Genomic DNA, 18452 nt, shown 5'->3' with positions numbered 1-18452 from the left:
CGTATTCATGTGCGCTTTCTAATTAACATGCAATCAATAGGATTAACCCTAAACCTGTTTAATCTATGTTGGTTGAATATTAATGCACAAATAAACTATTATTGGCGATCACTTGAATTATAATCAAATTAAACCTAACAAGATTATTAATATCTTATCAAGCGTGATTACAAGTACCAATTCCCTTTAAACATGCATAAAAGGTGATCAAGCAATAACAATATATAATATCAAGCAACATAAATAATAATCAATCATAATAATAATCATGAATAATAATTATAATAATCATAAATAACAACAACAATAATAATAATAATAATAATAATAATAATAATAATAATAATAATAATAATAATAATAATAATAATAATAATAATAATAATAATAATAATAATAATAATAATAATAATAATAATATTCATGTTAAAGCATAATAATAGCAAGATCCTAGGCATGATACTAACAAGATTAATAACAAACCCTAGCATGTCACTAAGCAATAAAAATCAAATCTTTAGCCCTAACATGATACTAACAATCATAAATATTAGGAAGAACATAGGAAGCATCACAACAATCATATTTAACATTAAAGTTACCCTAGACATGATACTAGAAATATCATAACAACGTAAACATGATTTCTACGTCATCATATCAATTAAATCAATTAAAGTACTTACTTTGATGACTCGTACCTCTTTCTAATAACAAAATACACACGTTAGTAACTTCAAGGAAAATAATAAACAAAACAATTAAATCAAATAATTGAAATAGAGATTTGGGACCAAACCCTCAGAAATTAAAACCTTTCACGCCTAGGGCGAAGGCAACTTCGAATATGGCTAGGTGTTTCTAGATCTTGCGAATGCGTAATTTTGTATGAGAAAAGCAAAGTAAGAAAGAATTGAATGTTTTAGAGAGATGAATGATTTAGAGAATGCTAAAGAATTAATGATTGTTGATGAAAACTTGCGAATGAGGAGAATTGGTTAATGAATGTAGATGATGATAATTGGTGAATGAAAACGGAGTTTTTAATACGATATTTATAGAGAAAATCAGCCAAAAAAAATAAATTAACAAAACAGAGTCTGACGCTCAGAAAACAGAGCTGGCGCCAGGCACCAGCACTAGTGCCAGGCGCCAGGCCTGGGGTCAGACGCCAAGCTCAAATTTAACGCGTTTTCGAAAATCCGATAAGTTTACCGTACTGGAGGATAAAATAATATAATTTCTTCGAAAATGCTATTTGATTTTGAATAAAACTCTGAAAAGTCAACAAAAGTCAATTTATCAATGCTAATTGAATTAGGAATGAAAAGAACCTTCTAGAAGAATCCAGAAGACTAAAACCATTCCTAATTGCATTAGGAATGATAAATCATATTAGGCCCTTCCCTAGATCATTGGGCCGTACATAAAGCTCAAACTGGGCCCAACTTAGTAAATTGGCCATAATTTCCTCAATATTCATCGGAATTGGGCTTATAATATATCGTTGGAAAGGTCTTTGCAAGCCCCATCCAACTACACTACTATTGGACCCATATCATGGACCAACCAAACTGGATTGGCTGTTTTCTTAAAATAAGTTTTCAAAAATAGAGAGAAGAGAAAAGAAATAAAAACTTTCCGCAACACTAGACCTTTCCACACTTTCGCTTCATCCGATTATGATTCGACGTGAAAGGTATTCATCACTGGGTTTGGTTTTGGGGAGACACAAATGGGTGTCTACACATTGTCATTGTTTTAATAATTTCTTTGAATTATTCTTATACTCCTCCGTCCCAAATTACTCTTAACGATTTGACATTTTGCACTATTCACACATCTCACTTTGACCATCTTTTGTAGCTATTATATGAAAGTCAATGTAGTCATGTAAGATGTTGTTGGGCCTATTTTAATGTATAATTTCCTAATATAAACTTTTTATAAATTATTTACTAAAAGAAGTTAAAGGTCGGGTCATTTTCGGGTCGGGTCAACTTTAGGTCTCGGGTCAACTTTGGGTCGGGTTGTTTCAGGTCTCGGGTCAACTTTGGATCGGGTCATCTCGGGTCGGGTCGTTTCGAGTTGGGTCATTTCGAGTTTCGGGTCAAGGTCGGGTCAGTTCCACTTCAAGTCGGGTATGGGTCGGGTCGGGTTATTTCGGGTTTTGGGTCAATTTCGGGTAACTGGTTTCAGGTCGATATCGGGTCATGGGTCGGGTCATCGGATCTAGGTCAGGATTGCCAGGTCTAATTATACTATAATACTAAGAAATCATTATTACCAAGTAAAATTATAAGAAATCATGAACTACTACTATTGAAATTTCATATTATTGAAAAATAAGGCAAATAAGAAGTTAGGGTTTGATATTTTTTTCGAAAAATAAACAAAATCATCAACTTAAATTTGATTGATGGTCATTCTTTTGGAGAAATTTTCTACGATTTCTTGATTTTTCTTTTACAAGTAGAGACCTAAGAGTATTTTGATTTATTTTTCAAGAAATATTTAGAAGATTGTGGTAGTTTAGAAGAGAGAAAGTGGTAAATAAAATTATGAGGAGAGAGAAAGTGGTAAAATTATGAGAAGGGAGAAATTTCAAATGTTAGTAAATTTTTGAAGAAAACTGATTTATAAGAGGAAAGAGAAAATGTAGGAAACTAACGGGGAAGGGGTTATAGCCTTATAGGTATTATGGTAATTTACTGTAGGGGTAGGCAATGATGCCTAAAGGGGTGTAGGTAACAACAGCGGCCGCACAGGGTAAGGGTCGGGCCTGACGGGAGGTGAAATGAAGAGTCCGAATTAGTATAGATATAGTAGAGAATTTTATTATTGGCCTCGATGTCTTGTGTATATAGTAGAGAAAAAGTATATATTTTGTGTCAAGTGTTAATATCCATGCTAGAGCATATTACTCGTAAATCTTAGCTGCTTACTGCATTGCAATCGCATTGTAAAGAATGAGCTAACTGTGACAAATTTATTAAGCCGGAAACCATCTCCATTGCCCACAAAATTGGTTCAATGGTTCTGTGACTGTTACTGCATTTGAGACCACATTTGAGATTAGAACCATGTGCTAGTGTCTAGGACTTAACACTGGTAGAAATCAATGAGGGAATTTGACAAAAACTATTTCAAGTTTAACATGTCTTGTCAAATTATTCTCACTTTATGACTATTTAGGATCGATCCATGATCTGGATGAGGTATTCTTTGAATGGTGTTATTACTGTTATATAGTAGCATTGAATAAAGAATTACCGTTATCATAGAATTCTTGTTTTTGTCTGAACTACTTTTGTAAGCCGTAGGAAATACAATTATATAATACCCTAAAGGCCAAAAACAAATTTACTGATTGAAAAGAGCAATAGTGTTTAAAAAAAAAAAAAAAAAGAGCAATAGTGTTAATATCATAGAGATGATCAAGTGAAATAGAGTATCAAATTTTAATAATGAGATCACATTTATCGATTTCTACCCTTTTCCCCAAAGGAAGAACTCTAATAAAAATTAAAAGCACTATAAAAGAAGAAAAGCCCACCTCAAAAAATAAAATAAAATAAAATAAAATAAAAAAGCAAGTTTATCTGCTCATGAAAGTTTAACTGAAAATTGATTATTTGATTCTTAGTCAAATTCTATCTCATCAGTCATCACCAAAAGAATTCTAATCTCAGATATATTTAATCCTCTGTCAAATAAAATAAAAGATATATTTCTATAAAAATAAGAGTAATAAATTCAACTAATGAATACTACGGAGTATTATTATATTATATAACCCCAATTCTCAATTAGCACCTAACTCAATTTCAATGTTAAAAATGAAGATGGGTATTTTAATTTTGAAGCTTTTCATAATTTTGAATTCATGGGTTTATCTTGGATCCGGTCATAGACCCGAATCTGGTGAACAACCACTTTCAAAAATTAATATTTTGAGTACTATTCTTGCTATTAATCCACATGCCTCCATTAATGCTGCTCCGATTCTTCTGGGTTTAAAGGTACTATTTTAATATTTTAATTATACTTTTTTTTTTAATTAAATTTTTGAGATATATTGATGTGGAGTATGAATCATATGGTTAATTTTAGTGAAAGATTATCGTCTCTTTTAAAATAAACGGTTTAAAGTTGACAACTTTGTTATTAATTTTTCTATTGATTATATTATAAGACTAATAAAGTGGAATAATGAAAACTAAGACATCCTGTAATTGAATGATTATAGAGACTAAAGTACTTTATTTATGCTGTTTACTTTGGCTGAATTGTCTAAACTACCTTCAAAAGTTGTTAAGCAAACCCTATGTGGCTGCATTTTGCTGACTTGGCTCACAGATGAACTATTCCATTGGGATTATAGATATTTCATATTTGTTATCTGAACTCGGTTCTTGTGTAACTATGTGTCCCAGTATCAAACTTTGTGTCAAGTAACTATGTGTCCCAGTATCAAACTTTGTGTCAAGTGTTTATATTACTAAAACATATTAAATCTTGGCTGCTTCACCGCATCATGATCACAATATAAAGGTTTAGAGTTTACCATGACCAATAAATTAGGCTGCAAACCATCTGCATTGCTCACAAAAGTGGTTCTGTGACTGTTACTGCAGTCGCGACCACATAGGAGATAAAAAAAAAACAAAAGAAAAAGCATGTGCTAGTGTCTACAATCTAACACTGTATCTGTAGGTAAAATGAAGAGTCAGATCAAGCTAGCAATGGTTAAGAAAATTTGACTAGATTTATTCCAAGTTTCACCTATCTTGTCGAATTACTCTCACTTTATGATTATTTTGGATTTATCCCATAATAGAAGTATTGTTTGAATGGTGTTAAATAGTGGCATTGAATAAAGAATTGCCATTATCAGAGAACAGTTGTTTTTGCTCGAATACTATCTAAGCTGTAGGAAATAATATATCCTAAAACAAAATTTGCTCATTGAAAAGAACAATAGTGCTGCTATCATAGAGGTGATCAAGTGTTATAAAGTGCATGACAATGAATCTAATATATTTGCATCATTCAGAAATTGACTGCCCTGTATTGCATTATCCATTACCAAGCTTAGATTTCATGGACGATGCATGGACATTTGGAAATTATAGTTATAGATTGAGAAAGAAATAAAGGAGACCTAAAACTTGTGAAAATGTTGGACTTTGAGACTTATCAGTCTATAAGCTTCTCAAGCTATGAAGTGGTTCCATCAGTTTAGTTTCATGTGCCATAAATTAATTAGTTATATGTTTATTGATTGTAGGGTGAAGACACTGAATGGGTGGACGTAACCCTTCAGGCCCCAAACCCGTCTTCAGATGATTGGATTGGAGTTTTCTCTCCTGCAAAGTTCAAGTATGCTCTCTTGCTGCCTTTATACTGACTATATTGTTGGTTATGTTTGTTAAACTATCGGTTTTCAGCATGATTTCTTCTTTACTCTGGCCACATCTCATGAATGATGTCCTCAATTTTGTTGATACACTACCGAGTTTTTACTTTTTTGGTCAAAGCTGTTTAATTTAAGGACAATATCCTAATTAACAACTTACTTGCTTCTGAAGCTCATCAACCTGTTATTCAGAAACTGATTTGAAAGATCAAAAACCATATTTATGCTCAGCACCAATAAAGGTAAATATACTGCAAAGAAGCTGTTTTGTTCAACTAAATGTATTTTCTTCACGAACACACTTGGATTGGCTATGAACTAAATGTATTATTTCAGTACATGTTTGCAAACACCTCCAACTCAGATTACACAAACAATGGAAAAGCCAATCTGCGTTTCCAGCTGATCAATCAACGTGCTGATTTCTCATTTGCTTTGTTTTCAGGCGGCTTGTCCAATGTAAGTGGAATTACTTTATTTGGATATCTATAATAATTACTGTTCTCATTATTGTGTATCACTTCATCAGTGTGCCTCTGATATACTTTTTCTCTGCAGCCCAAACTGGTGGCAGTTTCAAATTCTGTAACATTTGCAAACCCTAAAGCACCACTTTATCCACGTCTTGCTATAGGGAAGTCATGGGATGAGGTAAGTCTGTTGTCCTCATAAGCCACAGTGTAACAATTATTCTTAAGCATTGCAATTTTCCAGAATAGTCATCTCATTCCATTTTAGGTGTTTCTTTATTTAACAGCTTCTAAAAATAGAGTTGGGATATTTAAAGCATTAATTATGCCAACATTGTAAGGTACCAGTACAAATTGGCTGCCCCTCAAGGCCTCAAGTATAATGATTCTATTACAAAAAATTGTAAATTAATGGTTAATAAACAGACTTATGGAAAGCAAACATTCACACAATTTGAAAACTACTCGTAGGGGTTAACAATTTTATTGTGATGGAGGGTATGATCTTATTCTTTCTTTTCTCTAGGCAATATGATACAGCACTTTGGTTGACTTGCTGACTTTCATTTAAACAGCTGTGATTTTTTACTGTTATTTGGGGTTACTCTGGTTATCTTGTTATGTCCCTTTCTGTATATCATACAGTTCCTTATGACAATTCAGTTAGCCGACCTAAATCATTTTGGGACTAAGTCTTTGTTGTTGTTCTATTTGAGGTCATATTTGCCGTTTATATAAAGTGGTGTTTGGTTGCAATGCATTAACATCACCAGCACATTACATTCTTTTTAGTTGAATTGAGAAATGAACTTTCTTTCTGGATGTGAATGTCTCATGTATAAATACAAGTATATACTATCTTTGTGCTGCAGATGACTGTAACCTGGACAAGTGGATACAATATAGATGAGGCTGTTCCTTTTGTCCAGTGGGGCCCTCTAGACTCAAGTCCAAAGCGAGCACCAGCTGGAACATTGACATATACGCGCAACACCTTATGTGGTAAGGTTTAATTGCTGATTCCTCAAAAAAACAAAAAAAAGGTTTAATTGCTGAACTACTGTCATGTTGTGATTCTGATAATCATAAGTGTCAGTTTACTTTCAAGTGCACAGCTCCATGACTCTATTCTTTGTTTAGATTTCAGACCCAATTATTATCTAACTGTACAAACATCCTCTTTCCTCCCTTCTTACGATCTGGAAATGAGCATCTTAACTTCTTATCAAGAAGCATGACTTAGATGAACTTCATTGCCTTCAAATTGAATATTTGATCTTTGCACTTAAATGAACCTTGTAATGCCTCACCAAGGAATGTTTCCTTGTTCTGTCTACCTGTTTGGCTGTTTCCCTCTCCCTCCCAACTTTCTTCTACCTGCTTCTTTCCTCTTTCTATCTCCTGCTGCCCCCCCCCCCCCCCCCCCCCCTCCTCTTCAGTTTCTTAAAAATCAATCCCAAGAAGAAAAACTCCATACATTATAAGTCCCTTTTACTGGATGTGAATGACCAAATTAGATGCTTATCTTGGCACTCTCTAAAGGACTTTTTATACTACCTCAAAAGTGACCGGCATTATACAGTGTGCTCTGATATTGAGGACTGCAACATGTAATGTGTGTAAACACTATCCATAACATTGGGCTCATGATTGATTTTTATTGATGAGGAGGCTTCCGTTCAAAATGGATTGTACCACTGAGGTGGCAGATCATGATTCAAACGTTGTTTGAGCTGGTTAACTAACCTTTAGGATCACATATTTCCTTGCTTTCTATGATTTTTTATCTTGACACGGATGGAAAGTTTCAACATAAATTGCTTTGCTAATTTCTGAAGGTTTATAATCCGTCACATAAAAAACATTTTCTATTCTCTTACTTCCTACTAAGAAATTTGATTCACTTTCTTTCCAAAATTGATTATAATCTGATAAAAATAACTATACACCAAGCTTATCTAGGAAATGGTTTGAGGTCATATATCAAAATGGATTGACCAGCTTCTGAGTTGTGCTTGAAGGGAACCACTATAAATGTTGGTGCTTAGTGCTTTCAACAGAGTACACATGAGTGCCCATCATAATGACTATTTGCAAAGAATGAGCAGATATAGCTTCTCTCTGAACTAAATTGCACATAAGATTGCAGTTTATTGTCCATTGAATCAACTTATTGCTTCTAGCAGCATATTCTGGACTGCTTATCAAGTTACAAATATTCTCTGAAGGCAGCATTATTGAATTTAATCCCGACAGCCTTAGGATCAAATTCCCAAGTTTGTTAGACATCTTCTGAATGGAGAAATCCTGAGCATTCACTAAGCTTACATTGTACAATATTGCAAGTTCCCTTAAACTTCAATCTGGATCTTAGTGATTCTCAAACCTAGATTAAAATGGTTTAAGTTTTTCCTTTATTTAATTCAACAATAAACCTATGTGTCACTTGTAATGGCAACACTTTTTTCTTATTGTACTTAACTTGCTTGTAGGTGCGCCTGCAAGGACAGTTGGTTGGCGCCATCCTGGCTTTATACATACAAGTTTCCTGAAGGATTTGTGGCCAAATCAACTGTAAGCATCTAAGAATCTTACTTGATATAATTATCTAATCCATGACTTTGGTCCTTATACTTGTGGCTATTATTCTTCAGATACATGTACAGGATGGGCCATATCTTGTCCAATGGTTCATATGTTTGGAGCAAGACATATTCATTCAAAGCTCCTCCTTCTCCTGGGCAAGACTCATTGCAACGTGTTATAGTTTTTGGCGACATGGGGAAGGTATGTCCATTTTGCACTAAATGGGACATAGATTTCTTCCCAAGGAGTTCATACTCCCAGTATGTTCTCATATTTTTATGCTTTAATGATCAGCTGTCCAGCTGAATGCTATATTTCACTTAATAAATTACATCCATAATGGTTTAGCAAAAGCACTGTTCTTCAAACAGTAATGCTATGTACTCTATTTCAATTAAACTAGGCCTTCACAGTAAGTTATCTATAACAGCTTTCTTTTTTGTGATCTTTCTCAACCAATAAATATTTTTGGAAAAGTGGTTCATATGTACTCATGGTTTGACATATATTTGCATAACACCCGCCCACACCATCCCATGCTTTTACCTATTGCCCTAAATAGGCTTCCCTTTATGATATACAAAGTATTAGTTATAGCTGCGTAGGTGAATAAGTCAATAAGATTTAAGTAAACATACTCTACACTTACGTAGTGACTTTATTCTTAATGACCCTGATTCATTCTTTTATTCAGTTATTTCCATTGTTAAGGGAGGCAAAGTATTTTGCAGCTGGGCTTGCATACAGTGACTTTCAAATTAGAATAATTTTGCATGTAGCATTCATGATTCCTGTAATCTTGATGACCTTGATTGATTATATACTAATGTCAGATGAGAACTTTGACACAATACTTGTTGTGACAGAATTGTAGCTAAATGGTTTTTTCACTATGAATCTATAGGCTCAATTCATGCTCGTGTGTGCTACCTGCTTTTTTGTCCTCTATCTTTTTTAGTGTCTTTTTTCAATTAGATTTTAAAGATTTTTTAGTCTTACTGTCATGAGAAGAGTGGCATTATTAGAATGTTCTGCTCCCCTCCATCTTTAAAAGTTCTCATGCTCTGACAGATTGTCTCACAACAAAAAGTCAAAATAGAAAGAACTTTTAGAGACGGATAGAGTACAATACTTCATCGCTACTTGTTTTTAGCACTTGAAGAAATTATCAGCTTTGTAATGCTACTCAAGGAAACATATCAAAATCGAGTCTTGAAGTTTTGCTGTTTTTCCCGTTTTTGTTAATATTTCTGTTTACTTTTTATGCTTTTAATATTAAATTTGTGAAGGCATTACATTTTTTTATGTCTCCTTTCTAATTCAGGCAGAGCGTGATGGATCGAATGAATACAGTAACTATCAGCCAGGATCACTCAACACTACAGACCAACTCATCAAAGATAAAAAAAACTTTGATATAGTATTTCATATAGGAGATTTATCATATGCAAATGGATATCTCTCACAATGGGACCAATTCACCTCTCAGGTGGAACCTATTGCATCAGCTGTTCCGTACATGGTTGCAAGGTCTTTAAGCCCTTCTCTTCAGCGTTGTTGTCTGCATTATTACACTTTCTCGCAGCATTTCCTTCCCTTTTAGATTAAGCTAATGTACCCTTAGAAACTTTTTTGTTTTCCTAACTTGGTTACCACACATATCTATAATCATTAGATGGTAATTAAGGGTTATCAATATAAAACCTTTGCTAGTGGAGATGCATCACCTCGGACATACATTTCTGAGGGACACTACATGAATTTACACTATCTTCATACCATTTCCTCAATTAACATGTCATATTGTCTTTTTTTCTCAGTGGTAATCATGAACGTGATTGGCCAGATACTGGATCATTCTATGGCAAAACTGATTCAGGCGGAGAATGTGGTGTGCCAACACAAACCATGTATTATGTTCCAGCAGAGAACAGGGATAAGTTCTGGTAAATTTTTATCCAAGTTTCCAATTTAGCTTCAGCATCTTTCATTATAACTATGACAAAGTATGCTATCATGTAACTTGAAACCTGCACCTTACTAGCTTTGGAAAACGGCATTCAATTTGAAAAAGTAGAAGATTTCATCTCTCTACCCAATCTGTAATGAGTTGGCTTGTTCAAGGCACTCAGTATGATGCATGCGTAGAATTACACCTACAATGCTAGCTACAAGTGTAACAATTATTCATGCCAGATTCGGCTCAGTACTGAGTCTGACAGTTAAATGTTTTTCATATTATAATTTCTCCTATAAATTTCACGAACTCATGATGATATTTTATTAGGTATAAGGTAGACTATGGAATGTTCCGCTTCTGCATTGCAGACAGTGAGCATGACTGGAGGGAGGGAACTGAGCAGTACAAATTCATTGAGCACTGCCTTTCAACAGCAGATAGGCAGAAGCAACCTTGGCTCATCTTTGCTGCTCATCGTGTTCTTGGTTATTCATCGGACAAATGGTATGGGCTACAGGGCTCGTTTGAAGAGCCAATGGGTAGAGAAAGCCTTCAAAAGCTATGGCAGAGGTACAAAGTTGATATTGCATTTTATGGACATGTACATAACTATGAAAGGTCGTGCCCAATATACCAGGTATGGGTTCTATATCCTTCACATGTACATTGAATATCTTTTACCCAACTATGATTGAAAGGTTTAATCATGGAACATATAAAATTGAAAGAAATATTAACTGTTGGATGAGAAGAACTGAAGAAGTAAATCCTTATCTCATAAATATTTACTGTTGGTGGCACAATGGCACTGTTATTGTTCTTGTAACATATCCTTTATAGTTATCTGATTTTTCTCCCCTGCTTGATTGATGCAGAATCAATGTGTAAACTCGGAGAAGTCTCATTACTCAGGCATTGTAAACGGAACCATCCACGTCGTTGCAGGTGGTGGAGGAAGTCACTTATCAGAATTCAGTGAAGTGAATACTACTTGGAGTATCTACAAGGACTATGATTTCGGATTTGTGAAGTTAACTTCATTCAACCATTCATCTCTACTTTTCGAGTACAAGAAGAGCAGAGACGGCAATGTCTATGATTCCTTTACGATATCTAGAGATTATAGAGATGTTTTGGCTTGTGTTCCTGATGGCTGTGAATCAACTTCCATGGCATCTTAAATTCTCAGAAACTGACATATATACAATATAAAAAATTGATGACTGAGAAATTTTAAAGGGACTATTGTTTGTATAGCTAGGAAGAATTAATTGCATACCTAAAGGATATTGATAGTCATATACTCATATAATTGGATTTCACAAATGCGCATTTTTTAGACACCAGTTACATAAAAAAAAAAAGTTTTTAAAAAACTCATAACCTTCTTTCTCTTGATGGCTCACTACCTGTGAAAAATTAATTTGCTTTTATATGAGCAAGGTCCTTGTCAATTTTGATACTAGTAAACGAAATATGCAAATCAAGGGAAAAACTCGTTAAATGATTAATTACAAGTTTGTCACTTGATTTGCATTCCAAGTTTATTAAGAATTTAAACTAGTACTATATCCTTTTATATTTATACTAGGTTAAACCCCGTGCATTTGCACGGTTGTTGAATAATTATGATAATAATATAATTATATAAAAATTAATGAATCGATTCATCAGGTAAAGTGCATGAAATATATTAAAACATGTGAGAGAAAATATTTATACATAAATTATAATGTGCAAGCTGATATTTTAGGAAGTTTATTTTAGATTTTATATATAAAAAAAGTCATAATCTAAACGCAATCTTTATTTTTATATAATAACCATTTTTGTAGAAAGTAATTTTGGCGGGAATTTTTTTAATAATATGTTGCCAAGTGTTCCTTTAGATTCGCTTTTAGTAGTATGTAATTGATGTGTTTCGGGTGAAAACAATGGGACCTTGCCGAAGGTCCGAAGATGTGGATGAAGGCTGACTCGGTCCAAATGATGCTAGGCCGAGGGTTTCCTGCACAGCAAACACACGTAAAACTGGCCTCGGGGGTCTTCTATGGGAAATCGTTCTTGATTTTACTGTAGCTGTTTGGAAATTGTACAATTAGCAACGTTGCAATGCTAAAAAAAAAAGTTTAATTTAGCAATCTTTGATCACTTGGTCTATTGCTCAAGCTGACTACACTATTGAGTAATGACTGTAATTTTTCTTGATCGAAATTTCCATGAAATTTTCAAATTTTTCTTGGTACGTTAGTCAATGAATAAAACCATAAATTCCACACACATCATTCATTTTGCATTGCCTATTTGATTAAACACTAGTTGTTCATCGACAAGGATTGGACATTGTTGAAATAGTCATTAATTGCCCCATTCTTCACCTTTGTCTCTTATAATTGTCAAAGACGTTAGCTAATTTGGATTGTGGAAATTCCCGGTCGTTGGAAAACTATAATTATTCACTCAAATCCAAAACTCGTAAAGAAGCAGCAAGACGGGCAAGGACTGGAGTTGTTGCTTGACAAATCTAAGTCAAGTTGAGATCATACTTTGCATATTTGCTTGATTTTTTGGAGACTCCATAAATTTTCAAAGAGTTTGGTGGAATTGGATCCAAAGTTGGCCTTGAAAATTCGTTCCGATTAAGGTATAGTAACTCCAATTATTTCCATGGAACGCTTGATGTTTTTCAAAACCGGTTAAATGAATTCTCTGCAGTCAACCGGCTTTTGCTTTGTGCATAAGTGAGATAGCATCAGCTGTTAATCAAACATTTTCCTTTTTTTTTTTTTTTTTTTTTGTTTATTTTTAAATGCAGATTGTTGTGTGCTACAAGCTCCCCACTCTATTTATTATATAAAGTTATGCATTGTGTATTATTTAGCTGATGTATAAGATGATATTCTATGAGATGAGCTTGCTACCGCCTACCCATGGTTTTAGTTCCGTTCATACGTGCACTAGAATAGTCTTAACTTATTCCTAACAATTTATCTTGACGAATTGATGCCAAAATTATTCCATACACATCATACAAGTTGACTATGAATGAAAAATAAAATAAATTCCACACACATCATATCTGATTAGACAATATTAGTCCATTGACTAGGATTCATTGCTAAAAAATTCTTCACCCCATTCTAAACGTTTGTCTCTTTTGATGATTCAGAAGATGTTATTACTAGCTAATTTAAATTGTGGAAATTTTTGGCCTTTGGAAAACTATTATGAAACAACGTTGACTAGTTCAGAGCAAAAGATGTCTAATATCGCAGTACCTATCATCTTTGCTCTCTAGTTATAGTAGAATAGCGGGGATGATCTACGTTGAGGCTCATAGAGGTTTGACCCCATAACGAACTTTTGTAAGAGATTAGATATATACAAGGAATTTTATTGCCTTAAATATGGATAGAAAAAACTGTTTCAGAAAGATTGAGGTTTATATTTTTAAATCAGAGGGAAATATGTACAAGCATGTTTAACAAAAGTAGCTAATGATGCAGCCTAGTCAATGATGTTACTTTCTTTGAATATATATATTAGTGGAAATCAAAAAAAGATTAGAGTATTTATGATTCTAGTTCCTTTGTAAATAAATGTCAACTTGTACTATTGTCATCTCTAAAAAGAAGTCATCATCATTGTTTAATTTTTTGACAAATGCTAAGCCCCGTCTTTCCCGTTAGTAGACTTTTGATCCTTAGCTTCAAGTATCATGATCACCATATGTACATTCAACCAAGTGACCGTCTATGGCTATAAAAGCTACTCTCATCTCTGTTGTTATGTACCAGTAAAAAAAAAATTCCTCACTCACAAAATCAGATATACAATTTTATCACAATGGGTTTCGGATGCTTAAAATACATGCTTCTAGTAATCATAAATTTTCCACTACCTTTTATCAATTTTCTAGTAGTTGCTAATTCTAATCTCCCTTCCTTGCAGCAATTGAAACCATTGTGCCATGATCATGAGAAGGTTGCATTGCTTCATTTTAAGAAAAGCTTAAGTCTTGATTGCCCTGAATCATCTCATGTTGCTTTTGCATATCCAAAGGTGAAATCATGGGATGATGAATCATATAATTTGGAAAATGTAACTATAAGTGGTGATTGTTGTAGGTGGGATGGTGTCAAGTGCAATGAGAAGACGGGTCATGTCATTGGCCTCGACCTAAGTAGTAGTTGCCTTTACGGCACCTTCCCTCACAATTCCACCCTTTTCAGCCTTAGTCATCTCCGTGAGCTAGATCTTTCTTATAATAACTTCAATTATTCTCAAATCCCCTCTGACATTGGTCGTCTATACAAGCTCACACATCTCAATCTCTCAAGGTCAGTTTTCAGTGGCCAAATACCATTAGCAATTTCGACATTGTCCTGTCTTTCTCTTCTTGATCTTTCCTTTAATGGCAATCCTATGGTTGTCAATGAGGAGTTAGATTTGAAACTTAATGATTTGAGTCTAAAGAAGTTGGTTTATAATTTGAGTAGTTTAACCCATCTTTATCTAGATAGGGTTGATATATCATCTAAGGTACCTCTCATCTTAAGATACCAAACTTCTTTAAAGGTTATTTCAATGAACTACTGCAATTTGTTGGGTGAATTCCCAACAAATATTTTCCACTTACCAAATCTTGAAGTAGTGTCATTGACTTTCAATCCTAAATTAGGAGGATATATTCCTGAATTTTATTCTAACAGTCCTCTTCGTATATTATACGTTGATGGAACAAAATTTTCAGGAGAGTTGCCAGCAACGCTTGGAAATCTTGTTTCTTTGACTGAATTGGACTTGCAAGAAAGTGAATTCTATGGAAAAATTCCATCTTCAATAGGTAATTTGACAAATCTCACCGTTCTAAACCTAGCCCGCAATTATTTCAGCAATGACCTTCCTGATTCTATCATGAACTTATTGAGCCTTACTTTCTTAAGTCTTTCAGACATGCCGAATGTTGGGAATGCTAGAATATTGAAATCTTGGTTGCCTAAGCTAAACTCACTCACTCAGCTATGCCTTAGCCAAATGAATTTAGGCAATGACATTTTACCTTTGTGTAACTCTACTAGGCTCACTTTTTTGGATCTTAGCAAAAACTTGTTAACAGGCACACTACCAAGTTGGTTTGTAAACCTAACCCAATTACACACCTTAGAGCTATATGGTAACCAGTTTCAAGGTCCAATCCCACCCTGGATTTCTAAACTTGTGAATCTTAGCACATTATTATTGTCATTTAGGGACTCAGTTGCCAAATTTGATTCATTTTTGAAACTCCCAAATCTCCGTAATTTAATGTTGACTGGTGTTAGCTTAACCTTTCCTCGAGATCTAAACACCAATTCATCTCTATTACAGTTAGAGATTCTAGATCTTGATTCATGCAACTTGACTGAATTCCCAGAGTTCCTACATTCTCAAGGTGAGCTAAAAGTATTATCTCTCTCAGGGAACAAAATCAAAGGTGATATTCCACAATGGTTTGTAAACACAACTAGAGAGAATCTCTTGATCTTGAACCTTTCGAATAATCTTTTAACGGGTTTTGAACAACCTTTAGTTTTCATCCCATGGTATAATTTGCAAATGCTGGATCTCAATGACAACAAGTTAAGAGGGCAACTTCCAACTCCTCCAAGCTCGACACAAGTTTATCAAGTCTCAAACAATCAATTTGACGGAGTTCTTCCTAGTAATATATGTCAAGCTACATCTTTGGTTTACCTTGACTTATCTAAAAACAATCTTATGGGCAAGATTCCAAGTTGCATTAGTCATCATCTTAGTGATTCATTGCAAGTATTAAACATGCAAGGCAATAAATTTAGTGGTTCCATTCCTCAAATGTTTCTAAAATCATGCAATTTAAAAATGATCAATTTAAGCAAAAATCGATTTGAGGGAAAGCTCCCGAAGTCCTTAGTCAATTGTACTTTGCTTGAGGTACTTGACATAGGAAGAAATCGTATTAATGACACTTTTCCATTGTGGTTAAGAAGCCTTCCCAAGTTGCAAGTTCTTGTCATGAGGCATAACCATTTCCATGGGAAGATAACAACTCCATTTCTTAGTCCAACGGTGCATGATTTTCATCACTTGCGTATATTTGACTTGTCATGTAATTATCTATCTGGTAACTTACCATCTAGTTATCTTCAAAGTTTGGTTGCAATGACAGTTTCAACTGAAAAGTTGTCAAACTCATCCAACTCTTTTTTTAGGTTTTATTTTAGGATTGGGTATAATGACTATGGGTTCTATGGTGAGAAATACAATTACGTTGTCACTATTACTAATAAGGGGAGTGAAACGTTTTACACAAAGATATTGACTGTATTGCGAGTGATTGATTTCTCAAGCAATAAGTTTACTGGTAGAATCCCTATGATAATTGGAAATCTTAGAGGACTTCAAGCACTAAATCTATCCAACAATAATCTTGTTGGTGGTATCCCATCTTCTCTAGCCAACATTAAAGACCTCGAGTCCTTAGACCTTTCTCAAAACAAGCTTTCAGGAGTGATCCCTAGGGAGTTGATAGTGCTTAACTTTCTTGAGGTCTTCAATGTATCACACAATCGTCTAGTTGGACCAATACCTGAAGGAGAACAATTTAATACTTTTGACAATAGTTTTTTTGTTGGAAACTTGGCATTGTGTGGAGCTCCATTGTCTCAGAAATGCAAGAAAGACTCCATTCCATCATCACCTCCACAAAAAGCAACAAATGATGAAGAGGATACTAATCTGATTGATTGGATCATCAGATCTTTGGGGTGTGTAAGTGGATTTATAATTGGCTATGTCATTGGGAAGATATATGTAGCTGATCGATATCATGATTGGTTTATGGAGACTTTTGGAAAGACAGCGAGGCCGAAAAAAAGAGTGAGGAGGTCAACACAAAGGGTCAGGAGAAATTGAAAAAGTTGTAGTTGCAAGGCTTCATACCTTTTTGTTTCATAGTACCTAGTATATTTTGCTTATGTCTATCTTGTGTATTATCCAGTCTTATGTCATGAAATATTTTGCTAGCTATATGAATAAGATAGCACCCTATGAGACTAGAGTATTGCTCATAGAGGTTTCCCTAGTGTTTTGCATGATGTGAGTTTTATATATTTCTCATTTGATCTTGAATATAAATCTGTGGACTTAAATTACAGTGAAGAGAAAATTAAATATGAAAGAGTAGTTTGCATGGTATGAGCTTTATATAGTTTTGTTTGCTAGTAGCTTGTAAATATTTCTTATGTCTTATCACTCTCATGTATAATCCTAGTATCATGTAATATTTTGCTAGCTATATGAATACGATAGCAACCTATGAGATTAGAGCGTTGCTTAATCTTCCATATAAATCTTTGGTCTTAAATAGTTATATTGAAGAGAAAATTATACATGATGAAAGAGTTTTCAGTTTCAATCGATCTTATGCATTTATACTGGTGCAGTGGTGCTAGTAGCTGATAGAGTTATGAGAAAAGCGAATGTTGGAAAGCTTAATTATATTGATGTGATTCCATGAGTATATATAGTACATGAGTAAGCAATATAATACGACTAGATACATTGGAGTACTTGTCTAGGAACATTAGCTAAGAATAAGGGATATCTTTGACTATCAATCTAAAGAGTAAATCAAGGGATTGCTAACTATAAACAATATCAATAAATATGATTTGATTAAATCCTTTACACGCCCCCGCAAGATGGACGGCCAAAGGGAAAGTACAATCTTGTAAAATGAATGTTCTTCTTGATTGTTGATTGCCACTTCAAGATGTTGGTGTTTCTTCAATTGAGAGGTGTACGTACCAAATTGAGAGTTAAGAGAGTTTTTTTTTTTTTTTTTTTTTTTTTGGAGGAGTTGCATGAAGAAGTAAAAAGATAGTATATAGAGAGAGAATAAGAAGTTGTTTAATGGGTGTTTTTCACGGTTTTTAAACACATGAACCATTGATTGTAAATATTTAAAAATAAATAAAAATTTGCTAGCGTATGC

The 18452-nt window shown here is 34.0% G+C and overlaps 2 protein-coding genes across 2 annotated transcripts; both read left to right on the top strand.

The window, feature by feature from the left end:
• Positions 1-3556: 3556 nt before the first annotated feature.
• LOC145586757 (putative inactive purple acid phosphatase 27) lies at positions 3557-11739 on the top strand. Its single transcript, XM_081643668.1, has 12 exons — positions 3557-4022; positions 5291-5382; positions 5592-5661; positions 5756-5878; positions 5978-6070; positions 6762-6891; positions 8382-8463; positions 8544-8676; positions 9800-10005; positions 10296-10421; positions 10763-11072; positions 11311-11739. Exons 1-12 carry the CDS (start codon positions 3831-3833, stop codon positions 11614-11616), a joined length of 1863 nt encoding a protein of 620 aa, XP_081499794.1. The 5' UTR covers positions 3557-3830; the 3' UTR covers positions 11617-11739.
• Positions 11740-14281: 2542 nt separating this feature from the next.
• LOC145574801 (receptor-like protein 6) lies at positions 14282-17371 on the top strand. Its single transcript, XM_081632664.1, has one exon. The coding sequence runs from the start codon at positions 14282-14284 to the stop codon at positions 17369-17371; it is 3090 nt and encodes a 1029-aa protein (XP_081488790.1).
• The last annotated feature ends 1081 nt before the right edge of the window (positions 17372-18452 follow it).

This window comes from Chenopodium album, chromosome 2 (genome assembly GCF_948465745.1).
Source record: "Chenopodium album chromosome 2, dcCheAlbu1.1, whole genome shotgun sequence".
Lineage (NCBI taxonomy): Eukaryota > Viridiplantae > Streptophyta > Magnoliopsida > Caryophyllales > Amaranthaceae > Chenopodium > Chenopodium album.
This window is presented reverse-complemented; position numbering and strand designations above follow the sequence as displayed.

Excerpts from the sequence above, each read along its gene's own strand:
- LOC145574801 (XM_081632664.1), top strand. The coding sequence starts at position 14,282 with ATGGGTTTCGGATGCTTAAAATACATGCTTCTAGTAATCATAAATTTT.
- LOC145586757 (XM_081643668.1), top strand. The coding sequence starts at position 3,831 with ATGTTAAAAATGAAGATGGGTATTTTAATTTTGAAGCTTTTCATAATT. Across the intron at positions 5,383-5,591 it reads TTCTCTCCTGCAAAGTTCAA|CTCATCAACCTGTTATTCAG; the intron begins GTATGCTCTCTT and ends TTGCTTCTGAAG. Across the intron at positions 8,464-8,543 it reads GATTTGTGGCCAAATCAACT|ATACATGTACAGGATGGGCC; the intron begins GTAAGCATCTAA and ends ATTATTCTTCAG.